A 19,479-nucleotide genomic window follows, 5' to 3' on the forward strand; every position below is an offset into this window, starting at 1 on the left:
CTGTAGGCAAGTCACTGAATATATTTTTATATAAATCTATATATCCCACAGGGCTACTGAGAGGTTTAATTTTTTTTAAGTGCTTTGAGAGCCTCTGTAAGTTGAAACATATACAAAGTACTGAAAATAAATTGCAGGAGTATGCTCTGGAGGATGCCTTTTATATGTAAAGAACATTGTAAAACATTTATCTTGTATTATATGTATTAAAAACACATGCACATAAATGCGGAGATAACAGCCATGTGATATGTTTCACATGCTTGTGCAGTTTAAATTTCTCAAACCAGTGCAATTTATCACAAACCTACTTATCCATCTAACAAGGATGTATTTCAATATTCCAAATCCCTGAGCAAATTCAAACAGCCACCACATTCATTAGCTGAAGAGCTGTTTCCTCCTTCTCCCTTCAAATTATACCTGCCCAAGGCCTAGGATGTTCCTGATTCAGCTTTTCTATATAGCACTGATACAGACCTCAGTGATACAGGAGCCAAATTAGTGATCAGCATTACCCAAAAGAGCCACAGTAGTGTGAATTCATTGTTTCATTTTCTGTTTTTATATTTTAATAGATAAATGTAGGCATTATTCTCACAGGAAAATGACTGACCAAATATTATTATTTTTATCAACTACAGCTGGTTAATAATATAGTAAAAACATCCTGACTGGTTAATAATTAAATCAGTGTTTTAATATCATGTGCTGCAAAGAGCTGGAGGAGACACATTAAAAAGCCACTTGCAAGCCTCAGTCTGAGTATCACGGCTATATACTATTCTATAAAAATACCAAGATTTTAAAACTCTGAGATTTCATGGCAATGCGGAGCTAGAAAAAAAGGAATTTTTTTCATTAGGCAGAGAAAATGTCAAGCCTCATTGTTTCACACTACTACCCTGAAGGATTAATGTCAGCATGTTAAAGAACAAAAATATTGTGTGTATATATAAACTGAAACTGATATAAGGGACTGATATAAGGGAAAAGTCCCCTTTTCCTCTTTCTTGTGCTCAGTACAGGAAACGCTAGAGGGAGAAGAGGGTAATATACTGGCATGGTATATGGGTATCAATTTTTATTGATGCAACTTTGACAGAGTAATGCAGATCATCCCAAACGAATGTCAATAAAACCTTTATATCATGCTGCACCATCATGTAGTTTGTAAGTGTCACATAACGTAACAAAGTTTTAGGAATGTTCTAGACTATTAAAAATGAGTCTCTGCTAGCACGGTTCAATGACGCTTCGTTCTCCTTTTCATTACATAAAACTAAACTCACAAATGTATCTTAATTGTCTATTCTCTCTTACAACTATGCTTACCAATGTGGTCTGTGCTGAAATTAAAACAAGTAATAAACTATTTGATTTGAGACCCAAACAAAACCATCAGCTGTTATAGCTTTAGCTGCCTGCCACAGCACACATGCAAACTAAATTGACATGCTGAGGATCTACATGAAGTTTCCGACGGAACATCAAACCACAGAAAGGCCATCCACCCCAGAACCCCTTGGCACAGTGCATAAACAAACAGCTGTAAGTTATCAAAAAAATCTTATTAAAAACATTCACAGATTTTCCCCTTTTCTTAGAAATTAAGTTTATTTTAAAAACTCCTTAAATATGCAAAGAAAAACACTCCTACGATTTTTCATGCTAGGGGAAGTCAAGTTCACTGCAAAAAACCTAATTAAACACTCAAGACATCTCAGAATCCATTCATTCTGATATGATCATGTCTCTTACCTTGATGCTCCAAATGCTGTGCAAGTGAAATACAGCTGTCTAGTTTCAAATGGTATTAAGAATGGACACTTGCTAGTTAACTGTTCACACCAATCTGGCAAAGCGCCACTTGCTAGTGCCAATGGTTCCTGTAATTTAACACAGAAATAACTGTTTAAAATACCGGGTCAGGTTGCCAAACATGATAGACAGATGCACAGAGAACAAGGTTTACTCTGAACCGACTTTTTACGCCTGCTGGGGTAAAAATCATTTTTTTTAAAATCAGTGAATGAAAAGGTTGATGACGTTTCAAGTACTCTGTCTGAGTGGGATGTTAGGTGCCTGAGGGCACGCCATCCACTGAGAAACAATGAACCACTGGGACAAGGGATGGGATAGAAGTACCAAGGAGCAACATTTTTCACCCCGAGAATACAGTTTCTCCTGATCTGCTCAATAATATTGCAGGAATGATTAAGCAGAGCAAAGATAATGTAAGCACCTGGATGCCCTAGATAGGACCATGAAAAACTTAAAAGAAAAACCTGAAGACTTCTGGCAACTCATTTACAGAGCCTGAGGCCATTATCTAGATATCTGAGGGAAAAAAATTGAAGAAATTTTGATTGACCTTAAAGCACACATACAAAAAATGAGTGGAGGAATTGAAGAATTTTTAAGAATCAGGAATGTCAGAATTATTAGATATAAAATGTGCTTCCACTCTTTAAAATTAGCATATCTTCAAGTTTCATTTTTATTGTGCATCAACAGCTTCATATCAAGTTTGATCAGTTTACATATAAAAAGATGGATTTTCTAAGTGCCAGTTTGCAAGCTCAGTCTGATCTAAATATCAAGTTCTTTCTAGCTCTCAATATCAGTAATACAGATACTGAAGACCAGATTCTTCCCCCAGTTACACCCATGCAATGCTATTGTCTTCAAAGGAGTTATACCTATGCAATGGCATGCCCTCAAAATGTTACACAAATATAAGCAAAGGAAGACTGTGGTCCTGGAACAGGAGTTAAGTTAATAATGCATAAACCTGAACAAAATTCTGCAGGCAGCTTTGTATCTACCGTCAGCTCCTTGTCAAACTCCAAATTAGGCCTAAATTACTCCACTGATTGGATCTAGCGGAGCCACAACCTAGTTATTATATTTCACTGTTGCATATCATTGGCCTCGACTACACCACCTCCATCATCACTCTTAGATAACCAGGGTCTGTAGCGAACAATGTCGGTGGTCAGATTATACGGCTTCATACCAAGTGTCTAAAAGCTCTAGAGGGTAATTACTAATCTAATACCGCCAGGTTAATCATGGACAACCACATGGCCACTGGCAGTGCATGGCCAAGTAATCTCATCTCCTGACCTCAAGTCTGATCTGCAGGGCTTGATATATGAGACTTCATCTCGGAAACAGGCTATATGACTGGAAAATGTTAACTGGTAGTAACCAATGAGGACTTCAATCCTTTTATGGCCAGTTCTCAATAATACATCCTTATTACAGATATAATCAAACCATGTTATGCCCAGCAGTCACCACTAGCAATGTACAGTAAAAGCTGATTTATCCAGCACTTCACCAACCGGAATGCTATATGAACCAGCATTTCTGATCTTCATTGAAAGTCCAGTTTACAGTCCGGTTGGTGCAGGAATGGTAGGGGGTTGGCATGTGGGAGGGGATGTGGAGCGCGGGCTCTGACAGGGAGTTTGGGTTCAGGAGGGGGCTTGGGGCGCAGGACAGGGTGCTGGATCTGGGGCCGCTCACCTCAGGCGTTTTCTCGCAAGCGGCTACCTGTCCCAGCTGCTCCCAGGTGTAGGTGTGGCAGGCTGCCCTGTGCGCTGCCTCCACCTGCAGGTGCTGCCCCTGCAGCTCCCACTGGCCACTGTTCTTGGCCAATGGGAATTGCGGAGGCAGCGCGCAGAGCTGCCTGCCACACCTCCGCCTAGGAGCAGCCAAGACAGGTCACTGCTTGTGGGAAGCCATCCGAGGAGAGCACCCTCTGGATCCGGTACTCGTAACCTCCTCCCGTGCCCTGCACCCAAATTCCCTCCCAGAGTCCATGCCCTGCACCCTCTCCCGCACCCCCATCCCCACCCAAACTCCCTCCCTCCTAGTTAACCCACATTTTTCACTTACCGGCACCCCCCATTCCTCCACAACATGCTAGATAAAACAGCTTTTACTGTATATGAAATGTTTCCAGTCTCCTGCTGTCTTGTTTAAGCAATGTCGATGTTTCAGATCCGTATAAGAAGATTAGATGCACACAGGTTTGATAAATCCATACTTTGGTTTATAATTTCACCTTCTTCTGGCTCCAGACCCTATGCAGGTCCTTCATGACAGAGGCTGCTAAACCAATTCTCCTTAGGTCTGGCTAGCTGTGCCCATTTAATAACAATTTACTGTCTACACAGACGAAATCATCCACTACTTTCACAGTTTGTCCAGCAGCACAGATGTGTTGTATCACAACTTTTGTGCCGACAGTGGATTTTTGTTTTTGCCCAAGAAACCCTTAGACCAAGGGCAGCTTCCATATGCTGGAAGCTGGTCGTCTGCATCCTGGCCAAAGAAAACAACATCATCCGCATAATCCAGGTCAGTAAAAGGAGTTGAACTGACAGTTTTACCAGTACTGGCAAAGATATGTTCAAGGAGCCAATCCATTGCATTGCAGAATAGGGCTAAGGCCAGGGCACATCCCTGCTTCAACCCAGATCTAGTGCAAAACCTGTCAGACCTATGCGTCCCCCATTGCACCTGTGCCCGAGTCATTACTCAGATCTTGAATTAACCTCAAGAGGATGTCGGGAATGCCTCATAGGTCCTTTCACAAGCAGCTCTATGGACAAAACTGAAGGTTGCCTTTAGATCTACATATGTTGCTGTCAAAGGATGATGGAATTTGTGATGGATCTCAGATAAAAGACAAAGAGCAAGTATAGCATCCACTGTAGATCACCTAACAGTGGAGCCCAATTGCTCTGGATGACAGCGTTTCACAGCTGGAGCTGAGCAACCAAGCTATGTATAAAAACCTTTCCAGGAACAGAAAACACAGTTACTAACCTTCCTTAAATGTTGTTCTTTGTGATGTGTTACACATGTCCTTTCCACGCTTGGTGCGTACACTCCCCGAACACAGTTGCTGAAAATTTTTCCCTCAATGGTACACGCTGGGGCGCCTATAGCACCCTCTGGTGCCGTACGCTCATAGCGCTGGTATAAAGTGCCCAGCTGACCCCGTGCCCCCTCTGTTTCTTCTTTCTGGCCAACTCCAACGTAGAGTGGGAGAAGAGAGGGTCATGGAATGGACACATGCAACAACTCTCAAAGAAAAACACTTACAGAAGGTTACCATTTTTCTTTTTTGAGTGATTGATTGCACATGTGCATTCCACTGTAAGGGACTCTCAAGCAGTTGCACAGGTGGTGGGATAGACAGGCCAACTGCAAAACAGCTCAACCAAATTTGACACTGTCCCTGGACTGCTGAGTGATGGCGTAATGGGAAGAGAACACGTGCACCAATGAACAAGTCGCTGCTCTGCAAATGTCCTGAATAGCATTTGCACTAGGAATGGCGCTGCCGAAACTTGTGACCTCATGAAATGTGGAGTCAGGTTAGTTAGTGGCGGAACAGACACACGATCATAACATGTGCAAATGCATGATGTGATCCAGGATGAAATTCTCTGACTAGAGATGGGGAGACCCTTCATCCTGTCAGCTACCACTATAACAGTTGGGTGGATTTACAGAATAGTTTCTATGTACACAGCTAGGGCTTGTCCGACATGCAATGTGGCACTTCCCTATTTGCATATGGCTTCAGGTAGAAAACAAGAAGGAAGACTGTCTATTTGCTATGAAACTGAGAACCCACCTTCGGGAGGAAACTAGGGTCAGGACGTAACTGCACCTTATCCTTCCAATGTGAGGACACAGATCTCCAAGACCCTTCTGGCCGAAGTGAGGGCCACGAAGAAAGCCACCTTCCGAGAGGTATAATAAGGAGCACGTTGCCAACACTTCAAATGGGCGTCCTATAAGCTTTGATAACTCCAGGTACAGGTCTCAGGGAGGAACTGGCTCACACACTTGGGGCTATAATCCTTCTGGGCCTTTGAGGAACTAGATAGACATCTCATGAAAAAATGGACTGCTTATCCACCCAAAGGTGGAAAGCCAATATTGCTGAGAGGTGAAGCTGGACTGAGGAGATAGCTAACCCTTGCTGCTCCAGGTATAACAAATACTTGAGTATTTCCTGTGCTGATGAACGCGTAGGCAAGACTCTGCGTTGGGACACTCAGACGAGAACCACTTCCACTTTGAGAGGTAAGTAACCCTGGTGGAGGGCTTCCTACAACCTAATAGGACCTGATAAACCTGCTCTGAGCAAGCCTGCTCTCCAGGATTTAGCCATGGAGTTTCCAGGCCATCAGGTGAAGTGATCTGAGGTTTGAGTGGAGCAGTCGACCATGCTCCTGAGAGAAGCAAGACTGGAGTTGCCACTGACAGGCCCAGCATAGTGGTCAACCAATGTTGGTGAGGCAATGCTGGGGCTATCAGAATGACACGGGCCTGGTCTCGCTTGATCATTAGTAGAACCTTATGCATTAGCGGGATGCATGGGAGGAAGCGTAGAAAAGGTGACCTGACTACGGTAGCAGGAAGGCATCCATGAGAGATCCCAGACTGTGGCCTCACAGGGAGGCAGAACTGGTGACACTTCCTGTTGTACTCGGTTGAAAACAAGTCTATCGGGGGAATCCCCCACTGCTGGAAAACACCTGGAAGAATGGACCACTTGGGTGATGACTGGAGAAAGGCCTGATGAGGCCATCTGCCAGCCTGTTCTGTGCTCCCAGAAGGTGAGAGGCCTGAAGATGGATTGACTGGCCCATGCAAAACTCCCACAGTTGAACTGCTTCCTGACACAGGGAAGAAGAGTGAGCCCCTCGCTGCCTGTTGAGATAAAACATGTCTGTAGTGTTGTCCATAAAAACCAACAAGTCTCTGCAAAACTGGCAGCAGTCCCCAACATGAACCTTTCCCAAGCACTTCAGGGAGGTGTACAGGTCGCCCAGGGCCATAGCCTTGTTGCAGGAGGGGAAGGTCTTGAAGCCTGGCAACCTAGGCATTCCTCAGCACTGTATAATGGACAAAACTCCGCTAACTCTCCGAGTTAAACAAACTACACTAAAACCAGCAAAAAAACCCAACTATTTACAACTAACCAAACTATATACAATTATAAGGAAAAGAAGACCACTGAGAGAGCTTGCTGAAGCAAGGAAAACTGTTCCAGCCAATGTTACAGGTGGTAAGAAGGAACTGAGGGGACATGGGGTGGGCTGGTTACTTTCTACCAGCACTCTGAGCATATAGCACCACAGGGCGCTCGAGTCGCCCTGATGGGTACCACTGAGGGAAAAATTTCTGACAACCGTGCTCGGGGTGTGCGTATAGTGGAATGCACGTGTGGATTGTGGAGCACTTATAGGGACATACATCTCAAAGAACCATCGTTACTGCACCAGGTGAGTCACTTCCTCTTCTTTGAGCAGTGTCCCCATGGGTGCTCTTCTGTAAGTGACTCTCAAGCAGCATCCCAGCTAGGGAAGTTTGGGCTTTAGAATCTGTTATGGATGATAATACTGCATAGCCGAAGCTAGCGTTGGAAGCAGAGTCCCCAGTAATTGCACACTGTCCTGCAAAGGTATGCAGACGCCCACTTATGGGCTCTATGGTGTACCTGAGAAGTTCAGGTGTTATGCCATCAGGTCCAGCATCAAGCCCACTTTGCAGTTTCTTTATCACAGAACAAACCTCTTCCAACGTAGGTACATCTATACAGATTCCAAAGTCAGGGATTCCATCTACAACTAATATATCGAGATCTGAGCATGGAGTTGTTTCAGGATAGTTAAGTACCTCTCACTGGTCTTTCACAGCGTCTCTGGATAAATTGCTAGGACAGCAAAACTTTTGATTTACTGAAATGTAAGTGACAAATAAGACCTTGGTCCTGCAAATACTTATGTATGTGCTTGACTTTAAGTATCTGAGCAGACCCAATAATTTCAATGGGATTACTCATGTGCTTAAAATTTTAAGTTTTTGCAGGATCAAGACCCAAATTTGAAAAATTAACTACAAAAGTCTGTGCCCGCTAGAAGATTTTTCCATTTTAGTAGGGTCAGCTGATTTATTTTTCATGGGCTTGGAGGGCACAATATTTGTGCAATCTTTATGATGGAAAAAGAAGAATCTAATAATATTATTTTATATCTGGATTAGACAGACTGTATTGCTTTAAAAAAAAAGTTAACGATTTTAAAAATAGGGAAATAAATTTACCTTTGTGATAAATAAGGGCAAAAGAATCCAGAAGTCTAAATGACCAAATCAGCTATTAAATTTCATACAACCAAAGCAATCAAGAATATAAAAGTCTTAAAACTACAGCATTTATATTATGTTTACCTCAATCTGTTGCAGAATTTTTGTAGTGATTTTTTTGCTTGTGAATTCATCTGGTGGAAAATTAAACTGAAGCTGCTCATCTCCTTCTGAAAATATGAACAGAACTTGTTTATTTTGTTTTCGGTAAAGTGCTGAATAAACCATGTTAGGCTAATTACAAACCTTCTTGAGAAGTTCGTGCTGAGTAAGGGTCACTTGCAACTATATACAGAATACGGAGTAACTGCAGAACATCTTCCACACCACAGGAATTCTGCCCACTACCAGCTTTGGCCTGAGGTTGTTCTCTTGCCAAACTAAGAATATCAGAGTTCTGAAGAGTGGAAATGGCTCCCTGGCTCAATCCAGATTTGGATCCATGCTCACAAAAATCCTGTAAAAAGGGTTATTAGAATGAAAATATAGAGACCAGTATTTTTACAACAGTGTATCAAAGTAAATTAGTCACTTTACGAACAAGAATGGGTTATTGTGTTTAGCCTTTTAGAGAATTAAAACTTTTAAAAGTACAAACAGTACTATGGTCCAGACTATGATCTGAGTGCTTTTTAATATTAATGCTCCTGACAAAAAGGCAAGTAAAAGAAATGGAGCCAGCAAAGACTAAACTTGATCTAGGCACATGAACCATACAGCAATTTTGTAGTCACATCTCACACCCCTCCTCCTCAAGAGCCTTCAAAGCTGCAAAATGAAGCACACCGCCATTCCCAACCAAAAAAAAAAACATGTTTGGATGCGGACATATACCTTGTAGGCAGCTATGAGCTGAGAACAATTTCTGTTTTTCCTAATACTTTTATTTGTGCCGGTTAATTTCCAGTGGCGTAGGAAAGCGGAGTCTGCATTCTTCTGCAGGTAGGTTATCAAGTCATTCTTTGGCAATTCGTCAGTGCCAAGGTACTGTTCCACGTGCTCTACTGACCAGCAACCCTACAACAGGAACCACCAGATGTTGGTCTTTCCCGATTGTAAAGTCCGAAAGATTTCACATGCATTGTACACAATTTCTTTAGGAACATGCAGTGACAAAAATTTCCACTCATATCTTCTAAATATTCAAGAACTGTTAGTGCTTTTTAAAAAAATGTTGCATTTCACAAACTGCAATGATTTGTCTTGTTATAGTTCAAACAGCCACACAATGTAGGGATTAACAAAAGTGCCAGAATCAGTCTCACCATTTTTCCACTCTCTTTCTCTTTATCAGAATCCTTCATTTCTCTGTACATGATTCTAAAACATGAAAAGACTAGTGTGAATGTTTTTAAATAGCTTTTCAGAATAGCACAATAATGCTGTACTGATTCACTCAGATTCCTTAGTACAGCCTCTACATTCTGCAGTTATACTTTATTGTTTTGTTGGAAGTTGCTTGATTATTAGGTGACTTGTAGAAGAGCAGTAGCAGCAGTTCTTCCTGGTAGCAAGTGCGAGATGCCCCAACTCACCAGAACACTTACACTCATGCTCAGAAACATGTGTTTAAGGCCATTCCTTTCTGGCAAAGCATTTAAGCTCCATTTGCTTAAATGGGGCCTGAGTGATCCTATAAATGCTGTTCTCTAGAATGTTGCTAACAGAATTTATCTAGAGGTAGGGAAAGGATGTGGTTACATTAGGATGCCTTCAGTCATGTTTCAGGATATGTCTACACTACAATCAAGAGGTGTGACTGAAACATATATAGACCTATCTGAGTTACCTTTGATGTCGCTAGATCAAAGTGAGCTCAAGTAGCAACAGCAGTGAAGGCCTGGCTGCTGCTTACATCTGCACTAGAGTCCTGTTGGGGGATGGGGCTAGCATGTGCAGCCTCTTGTGTTGCCACAGTTTCACTACTATTGTTCCTTGAGCTAACTTTGATCTAGCTATATCAAAAGGTAGTTTGGACATGTCTACCTATTTCGTAATCACACTTCCTGAATTCAGTGTAGATACACCCTGAAGCACATGACTGAAGGCTTCTAAAGTAGATCAGGCTAACTAGATCAAAGGTAGCTCAAGTATGTCTACACCTGCTACAAACATACCTCCTAACTGCAGCACAGACATACCCTCAGGGAACAATACTGAAAATGGCTCAGAGAAAAACCTGTTAGTTCCTTGGATACAAGGTCAGGATGAGTGAAAATACACTACTACTGAAAAGGTAACTGGGATAGGGACTCAGAAGAAAACCAAAATACATTAATAGTGCATCATGCTTCACAGTTCATGGAATGAAAAACCTCCCCACTGTACTGAACACTAATTTTATTAATGAGATCAGAGATACAAAATCAGCCATGCCAAACTCTACAAAGCACTACAAAAACCACAATGAATCTGCAATAAAAAAATGTAGATAAAAAATTGTAATACAAGCAACAGAATGTAAGAAAGATTTAGATCTTTTACATGAAGTCTATATAGCAGGGTATGGCCAGGGACTGAGTCACATCCCTAGTAGGCCATCGCAGACACGTTTTATTAAGGACACTGATTACTTCCCAGCACCTCCTTCAACACTGCATTTTTAGAAGAGCAGCAGGCAGAAACAACCCTCTTCAGATCCACTCTACATTGCTGCAAAATCCCTCTTCTCTCCCTCAAGTTATTTGTTGCAGATGGTATCACTTTCTTTGCATCTTGTGAGAAAAAGGCAGTCACAAATCTTAACATGCATTTTTACAGCAATTTCTTAGCCAGTCATCCTCAAATAAAACCACTGTAGATGCATTCATATATTTATAATCTCTTACGTGTATGTTGGCTCCCAAATACGTCTAAGTTTATCAGATTTCACATTGCCATTACAGGAAAGCTGCAGTAATTTCTGTACATAGTAAAAGATGGTAGATCGGAAATTTGTTAGGGGTAACTCTACTTCCCGAGTTGTACCAAGACCTGTAACTTTCAAGGTAAGAGCTAAACGAGGTGATGGCATACACTCAACTTCTTCCAGGAGTTCTGAGTGGGGTGTACCTGTATTTGTAAAATCATTTAAGAAACAATTAACAAGAAATTCATGAAACGTAAGCACTCCCCACACATACTACTTAACATTAATAATAATATGCCCTTAAAAGAACATTTACTGATTTAATATTAAATGTCTATATCCCAAAGGAACAGTGTTAGGATAAAATTATATTAAAAACAGCATGATGTATCTATGTTGCCAACAGCTAAAGGAATTTCTGAAACCTAGATTTACTTATTTGTTTACTTTTTTGCATTTATCAGTTTGGACAATGAAAGCAGAAGAGTTAACTTTATTTCTTTCATTCAATTTCACTATCAGGTTCTCCCGTAGTAGCAGAGGATTGCAAGGGACCTGACAACATCCTTCCCTTTAAATTACCAGATGCACTTAAATTTCTCCTTCAAGCCTTAATATCTTCCCCTTATACTGGGTCTTTTCAATTTGTTTGTACTAAGGATGGATATTTATTGTACAACGCTTGCAGGCTGAAGCCACAACTCTCTTCCAGTTATTGGGCACTACAGATAGAAAGACCTACAGTCACTGTTCCCTCTAAGCTGTGTGCATGCACACAGATCTGAAACCACGTGCACATGGCGAAACACCGCGCGCACTCCAGCTTCGGCTTTTTTCTTTTTTTTTTGTGCTTCGGCAGCAGCATAGAAAAAAATTTTTGCGCACACGGCCTGTTAAAAATTAGAGGGAACACTGCCTACAATACCTTGCTTTTACAGTGTGAACAAGCACTCTCAGGGCAAATTAGATGCCAGCTGATGGGAGATTCATGGGGCTTGGACTGTGGGACTGTTTAACTGCAGAGTTGATTTCAGGCTCAGGCTGCAACCCAGGCTCTGGGATCCTGCAAGGTGGGTGGCTGCCAGAGCTCAGAAGTCTTCACTGCAATTAAACAGCCTTGCAGCCTGGGCCAGCTGTGGGTGTCTAACTGCAATGTAGACATAGCATCCATGTTCTTCCAGCATACCTGGTGGAGGGATTTCTAGATCAGTTGTCTGTTGGACATTAGTACGGCCAGGTCTTGGGTCAAAAGCAGGAACCAAAGCAGAAAACTGACGTTTCAATACATAGTCATCATCCCATGTTCTTCTGCGTCCACCTTTAGTTTCATATTCCTCTTCTTCCTGTTGAAGCAAGATTCCACACAGAAACCATTTGATCAACAGTTAAACAAAAAAGAGTAGTTACAAAATAAGGCAGAGTTATATAGAAGGTAAAACTAAAAGCGAACTAAAAAGGAGTACTGGGGTTCTATTCCCAAGATCTAACTTCTTAAGTTACCTTCAGCAAGGTCAAAACCTCCATTTTTTTCAAGTGAAAAATGGGAGTTAACTATCCTTACCCATTTTTGTAAAGAGCTTTGAGATCTACATTTTGAAAAAATACTACTATTAAATACACATTGGCAATACTATTCACAAATTGACGCTGTTTGTAGCTACAAATGCACTCCCTGCCACTCCAAACAATTTTATTCATCAATACAAGACAACAGGGAAAATAATTAAGGCTGAGAGTCTGTCACAGACGTCACACAAGTCACAGACACCGTGACTTTCCGGAACCTCCATGACTTCCACATCTGCCGCGGCCCCAGGGCCAGCCATACCCCCAGTGGGTGGCCTCAGAGTAGCTGCACAGTCCTGGGGCCCAAGAAGCAGCTACGATTAAGTCAGGGGCATTTATAGTAAAACTTATGGACGGGTCACAGGCCGTGATTTTTTGTTTACTGCCCATGACTTTCACTAAAAATTAATTTTTAGCCTTCAAAATAATTAATTGGGAAGCATTTAGTGATCTATATTTAAAAATAGTTTCAAAGTTTTCACTGAAAGCACAACCTTACCAGGATCTCTTATCCACTAACAAAAAATAGGATTTAAAAATACTTCAATTTGCAGGTAAAATTAGCCACAAGAGGTTGTTCACAAATTCCCATGGAAATAACTGAAACATTTAAGGAAACCTTCAAAGATAAAATAGTAAGGCCAAAGCTGTCAAACTTGGATTCCCATAAATTAGGTTTCTAAATCTATGTTTAGGCATCTAAGTCGCCAGATTTACATAAGTGTGAGCACACATGAATCCCAATGAAGTCAAGGTGATTTGTAGATGTTCAATACATCTGAAAAGATGTGAAGAATTACTCCGTAGGCAAACTAAGAGGAAATTCAGAACCATTACCACCAGAAGTCTTATGTTTCTCATTTTAGCTCCTGCAATGTCCATTCTCGCCACCTCCTTTTCTGAGGTCCCAGCACATACATACTGTGACATCACAGCTATCAAGGAACCAAACCAGAGCATGGAATCAACCACAATGGGTCAGGCAAGACCTGTGTGTGTGAGGTTTTTTTTTTTTTAAGGATTTTTAAATACAGTGCACTTTTTTTCTTCCAAAGCTACCGAAATTCAATCTAAAGTCTGAAGTGATACTGGTCAATCTTGCCAGACTACTGTACACCTTTCGGGAATCTGATTTGTCTTGGGTACTCCCAAGTTTCACCTCTCTCAAAAACTATTTAAATTACAAAATCAGACATAAAAATACACAAGTGTCACAGGAAACTATTACTGAAAAATTGCTTACTTTCTCATTTTTACCATATAATTATAAATCCATTGGAATAATATTGTAAATAAATATTGTAGTTACATTTCAGTGTATAGTATATAGAGCAATATAAACAAGTCATTGCCGTGCTGAAATTTTAGTTTGTACTGACTTTGCTAGTGCTTTGTTGTAAAACCCGGCAAATATCTAGATGAGTTGATGTACCCTCTGAAAGACCTCTGCATATCTCCAAGGGTACGCGTTTCTCTGATTGAGAATCACTGAACTAGGGGAAGTAGAAGATTTGGCCAGAATAACATTGGCTCTTGTTACTGAAGTTGTGTTCCCATCATTTGTGGATCAGGTTCTCAGTCCAGGAGCCTGATTAGATTCCCAGCCGATAACAGGAGAGAAGGTAGCAGCTGTGGCAGGTCAGCTTTTTTCACTTTCACACAGCCAGAAGGTTGTACCCACTGCTTTTGATGTTGACAGTGAACAGTAAACTTTGGATGCAACTATCATCCTTTTTCTTTGTCACCTGGAGATTTCATTACTGCAATACTCTCTGCATGGGGCTGTGTCTTAAATCCACCCAGAAACTGCAGCGGGTACTCAGAATTTGGCAGACTATTTGTTAAGTTGTGTGTCATTTTATCAGCACATTAAACTGGTGATCTATGATCTGAACTGGCTGCTCATTGGTTTCTGGGCTGATTCTAAGATGCTGGTTTTGGCCTATAAAGGTCTGAAAAGGCTGTGACCTGCCAGTGTTAGAAATTTCCTTTTCTCCTTATAAGATACTGCCATGGAAGCACATGAGCTATGGCTCCTTTGGTACAAAAAAGAAGGAGCTGGTGGAATGGCACTCACTATCACGGCCCTGCACCTTTTAATTTTCATTCCCTGATCACAGTCTGTAACAGTCCAAGCTTATTAGCGTTCAGGGCACACTGCAAGACGTATTTTTAATTGCTGGCCAACAAACCGAGGGTCAGATTGGGGAGGTAGTACAGTGGTTTAATTGGTGAGGTTTATTAATTTGGTATATTTATGTTACTGCTGGCATAGTGCTACTAGCAAGTAACTGTCAATATCTATTTATGCTGAATTGTTTTAAGAATTTGTCAAGTTGACTCAGAGCATGGAGCGGGTACTCTTATGTATTTATTATAAAACTCTAAATAAGCTCTAAGGATAGAAAAGCCAGTTCTAGGTCCCCACATTGCTAGCATATCTATGGGTGTTTTACATAGCCTTCAATATGCATACTTTATTTAAATGGAAAATATTTTTGTATGGTAGGTATATACTATACCATAACTTCCTCATATTCCTGATCTTCTTGATTGTCATCTTCATTTTCATCATCTTCCTCATCTGGCTCAGGCAGATCCTCATCATCCTCTAACTCTGCTAATAGAGTACTTGCCCGGCAGCTATCAAGAAAATCTATATATAAAATAAAAGAGACACAAACCCATTTTAAAAAAATAAATAAATAATTTTGAAAACTAAAAGCAGAGAAGAAAGAATGAAAACAGATTTCATTTAAACAAAATAACTATTAAGGAAGACAGGGCTAAAACCTAGTTCAAGATACTCTGGCAATGTGGAAAAGAAAAAAAGGTAAAGCACCTAAGGTAGCACACTTGGCAAAGAAACAGGAGTCTGTTCAAAGGACACAGTAAAAATACGTAGCAGTGTATGTGTCTAACTATTTCTTAGAAGTAACACCTACAATCACAGAACTGGTAAAAATGGGGGAAAAAAACTTTACCTCTTCAGTTTATATTACGCATTTCATAGCATTTTATATTCAGTCACACAGTCAGTTTCCCCTTTTATTGTGGGTCTTTCATATTTGTGTAAATATGTGGACTGTAAAACTACAAAGATTGGTAGCGGTACTCGGGGGTGATTACGACCTTCAAATACCTTTAACTCATTTTTAGACTAATTTCAAATTAATGGTGTCCTTTTTACTAACATTAAGTGTGTGTTCCAAACCATGACACATGACTAAGGCTATGATTTAATCATGGGTATTTTTAGGCAAAGTCACAGACAGATCACGGGCAATAAACAAAAATTCATAGCCCATGACCTGTCCATGACTTGAACTATAAATACCCCTGACTAAATCTTAGCTGGGGGGCCATTGCAGAAGTCACGGAATCAGTGACTTCCACGACCTCCATGACATAATGTAACAGACTCTTTTGATAATATATTTGTTAACACCATTTTTAAAGATAAAATGTATAATCACCCGTACTCCCCTAGTGTCTACTAAAGAGGATTTTTTTTTAGTGTGTGTGTGGGGTTGGGGGGTGGTATCTGCACCTCTGCTATGGAGGCTCTACCAGAGCACAACAAATAAATTCATCTATCCAAGCAACCTCTGTGTCGTTCCCAAGACTCCAGCAGGAATTCTATGACTACCACATCAGTCTTTCCCGAGTACAGTGTGCTTTAAGCCCAGCCACCGAGCCATAACAAAAGTTTCTGTCAACATGTAGATATTTGAGTGACACTAGTTCCATTTAGTATCACAGAATCAAAGAAATTAGAAATGGAAAAGGCATATTCAGACATCTTGTCCATCCCCTCTAATGGGCCTAATCCATTGAAGTGAATGGGCATTAGACGGGGGCCCAAGACAGAACTTCTCTACATTCTTTAAGTGCTTTGTTCATTTTAGTTTTAAATGACTCATGTAATGGAGTTCTCATGACCTCCCTTAGGAGGCTATTCCCCAGTTTAATAAACCTCTATGCTACAAAGTATTTCCTGATATCCAGCCTAAATTTTCCTTGGCTCAATTTCATCCCTTTCACTCCTATATATTACTCACCTTAGACTACCCTAAATTCCCCCTTTTCCATTTTAGTATTTACACCCTTTAACTGCTTATCTTATCCCATAGTTAGCATTTAGCCAAGCTAATCTGTATTGTGCATTTAAGTTCTTTTGTGTCTTTCCTCATAAATAAGACCATTCCATCCTCTTAATCATTTCTTTTTTTTAAATTCCCTTCAATTTGTTGACATTCCTCTGGTATTGGGATTCCTGGAACCACACACACACACACACACACACACACACACTCTCTCTCTCTCTCTCTCTCTATTGATTCATAAAATAAAATGTGTTATCGCTGAGATAAAAGGCAATGGCCTGGATTTTTAAAAGATATTTGGGCATTGCTGTGTATAGCATTGCAACTGGTTTAGGAGACGAAATCTCATCTTCAAAAGGGATTCAGACCCTTTTGAAAATGATATTTAGGCTCCTGAATCAGTTAGGAACGGTAATGCTAAGCACAGGAATGCCTAAATACCTTTAAAAATCTGGACCAATATACCTATACAACACACAAAGAAGAATGTTTGATTTTAAAATACACCTATTTACTGAAGGTTTTAGACATTAAACTCATTGGTCCAATTTTTACAAAAAATCAAATATATTATTTAAATGCCTACATAAAAAAAATCAGTAAGAGTGCAGGAGAGAGATTTAGACTATAAAAAACAAAATGGACAAAAACACTGCCATTATATCAAAATTCCTTTGAATGAGCACAGCCTTGCATAACTCATGACAGGTGAACAGCTCAACTCTCAAACACTGTTCAGGAAATGAAATACTAAACAAAAAACCATCAAAAAGATAAAGAAGAAAAGGAAAATCATTAATGGGAGGTCTGCTTATGTTCATTTAAAAATGAAACTTACCATATAAAGAATATTCTGCCTCCTGACCTGTATCGCTCTCACTAGATGTTGATGTTAGGCTAGTAGTTAGAGTGTTACTAAGTGACTGACCAACAGATAAAACTGTAGTTGCTGTAGCTACATTGCTGCTGCTAGTAACACTGGATGTAGACATGGTCACTGTTGATGTGGTACCAGTTGTAGTCAGATTAGGAAAACTTTGGGCACCCATAAGAGGAGAAGCTATAAAGATATGGTAAGATACAATAAATGATTCGAAGAGCACAATTTACATGCATGAGTCCTGTGTTTGGGGGAAAAAAAAAAAATGTGGGGTTTTTTGGCTTGAAAGTCACCATAGGTAACCTGTCTAGGAAGCCTATGAGAAGAGGGGTCCTAAACACAGAGGTGTACAGCAACTGTTTGGTGGGTGTAAAATAGACCGCATGTCCAGTTTGGATCAACCTCCATGTAAACTAAGCAAAATTTTATTAAATACATCCCACTGTATACAAATTCCTTGGAAATCTGCAATACCTTCTTTAAAACCCAGTTTAATCTGATTTGATCTCTTCTCTAACTAATGTCAATACAATTTAATAGATATACAGAGAAAATATTCTAACTGCAAAAAGACAGTTAGAAACATTAGAACGGATATAATTTTGTAGATTCTGATGTTTGTGCATTTTACAAATCCTACAGAAACCCTAACCTGACATTCTCTCACATATGTACTGTTTTGTTTAATTCTATGTACTGTGTTTATTCATTAATATGGGCAATGTACTTCAGTCACAGGTGCTATGAAAAATGTAACTTAATTTCCAAACTTGTGTTAAAAATCTCAGCCATGATTTTATCTTAAAATCGTTTTCTGAATTTACCTTTTTAAAAAACATTAAAGACTAAAAACAAGAAAAAAAGAACCGTGAAAAAAAGAACACATGCTCATAAAATACACTAATTGCGTTTTATTTTAAATGTATAATAATTAAGGCCCTACTTGAATTACTGGATGATCTTCAAATAATTGTGGCTGAGGTGCAGACAAGACATGGAAAATCACAGAAAAGTAATAATGGACCTTTATTAATAGCAGTAATTTGGAAAAGCCAGAGAAGACCTATTTGTTTAAAAAAAATTGCTGGAAGGATATAAACACTCTAGTATTATGTTATGCCTGCTGTTTTTTTGTTGTTTTTTTTAACGAGACATTATGCTGCAACAATAGTACATTCATTACAAAAGAAAGGTGACTGGTACAATATAAACTTCAGAAGATTATAAAAGTCTTAACACAATTACTGTAGAAATCAAGTCCAATCACTTTAGCCTTTTATATTTTACTGTTATTGCAGTACTAAATGCATAATCAAAATGTATGCAAAATTGTGGACTGTGCAAAGCAAGCCAATTAAAATAAAAACTGTAGTGGTAGCCCAATATCGCAGGATCCACAATATCACGAATGAAGTAGGGCCTTAATGATAACTGACATATGTGCAGCTTTGTTTACTGTAATTCAATGGGCAGAATTCTGGGTATTTACATGGTGACCGTGATTATATATGCAGTGCCGTACGGTGTATCTATAAGAAATCAAACACGTAAACCTCAATCCTGCAAATATTTCTGCACATGCTTAACTTTAAGCATGTGAATTGTCCCGTTGACTTCAATGAGATTTCTCACATGCCTGAAGTAAAGATTGTGTATGTTCGCAGGCTCAGGCCATAATAAAAATATAGCTTGCTGCATGTTATGTGATTTTCAAACATCATTTCTATAAAACATGTGAAATACAGGAGTTTGAAGTTTTAAAAATAAGTTTTTTAATTATTAAAAAAAGCAATTTTGGAAATTGCTTCCAAAAGGGACACAAGCAATTTAATCACATTAGAAAGAGTTTAGAAAAAAATTCAGTTTGTTTACTCAGTGCATTTGATAGCTCTGTGTAT

At 39.8% G+C, this 19,479-nt stretch overlaps 1 protein-coding gene across 11 annotated transcripts in view; it reads right to left on the minus strand.

Moving 5' to 3' along the window:
* HECTD1 (HECT domain E3 ubiquitin protein ligase 1) overlaps positions 1-19,479 on the minus strand; it is a 91,979-nt gene that overhangs the window by 8,134 nt on the left and 64,366 nt on the right. For 9 of the 11 annotated variants that reach the window (XM_073348932.1, XM_073348930.1, XM_073348931.1 and 6 more), the window contains 9 exons: positions 17,540-17,761; positions 15,118-15,251; positions 12,216-12,372; positions 11,010-11,232; positions 9,447-9,501; positions 9,016-9,198; positions 8,428-8,638; positions 8,266-8,351; positions 1,762-1,889 (listed from right to left, as the gene is read on the minus strand). In XM_073348932.1, the coding sequence (XP_073205033.1) occupies positions 1,762-1,889; positions 8,266-8,351; positions 8,428-8,638; positions 9,016-9,198; positions 9,447-9,501; positions 11,010-11,232; positions 12,216-12,372; positions 15,118-15,251; positions 17,540-17,761 (1,399 nt within the window). The remainder of the gene's footprint in view (positions 1-1,761; positions 1,890-8,265; positions 8,352-8,427; positions 8,639-9,015; positions 9,199-9,446; positions 9,502-11,009; positions 11,233-12,215; positions 12,373-15,117; positions 15,252-17,539; positions 17,762-19,479) is intronic. The other 2 variants (XM_073348935.1, XM_073348941.1) reach the window with 1 other exon arrangement.

This window comes from Lepidochelys kempii, chromosome 6 (assembly GCF_965140265.1).
Source record: "Lepidochelys kempii isolate rLepKem1 chromosome 6, rLepKem1.hap2, whole genome shotgun sequence".
Taxonomy (NCBI): Eukaryota; Metazoa; Chordata; order Testudines; family Cheloniidae; genus Lepidochelys; species Lepidochelys kempii.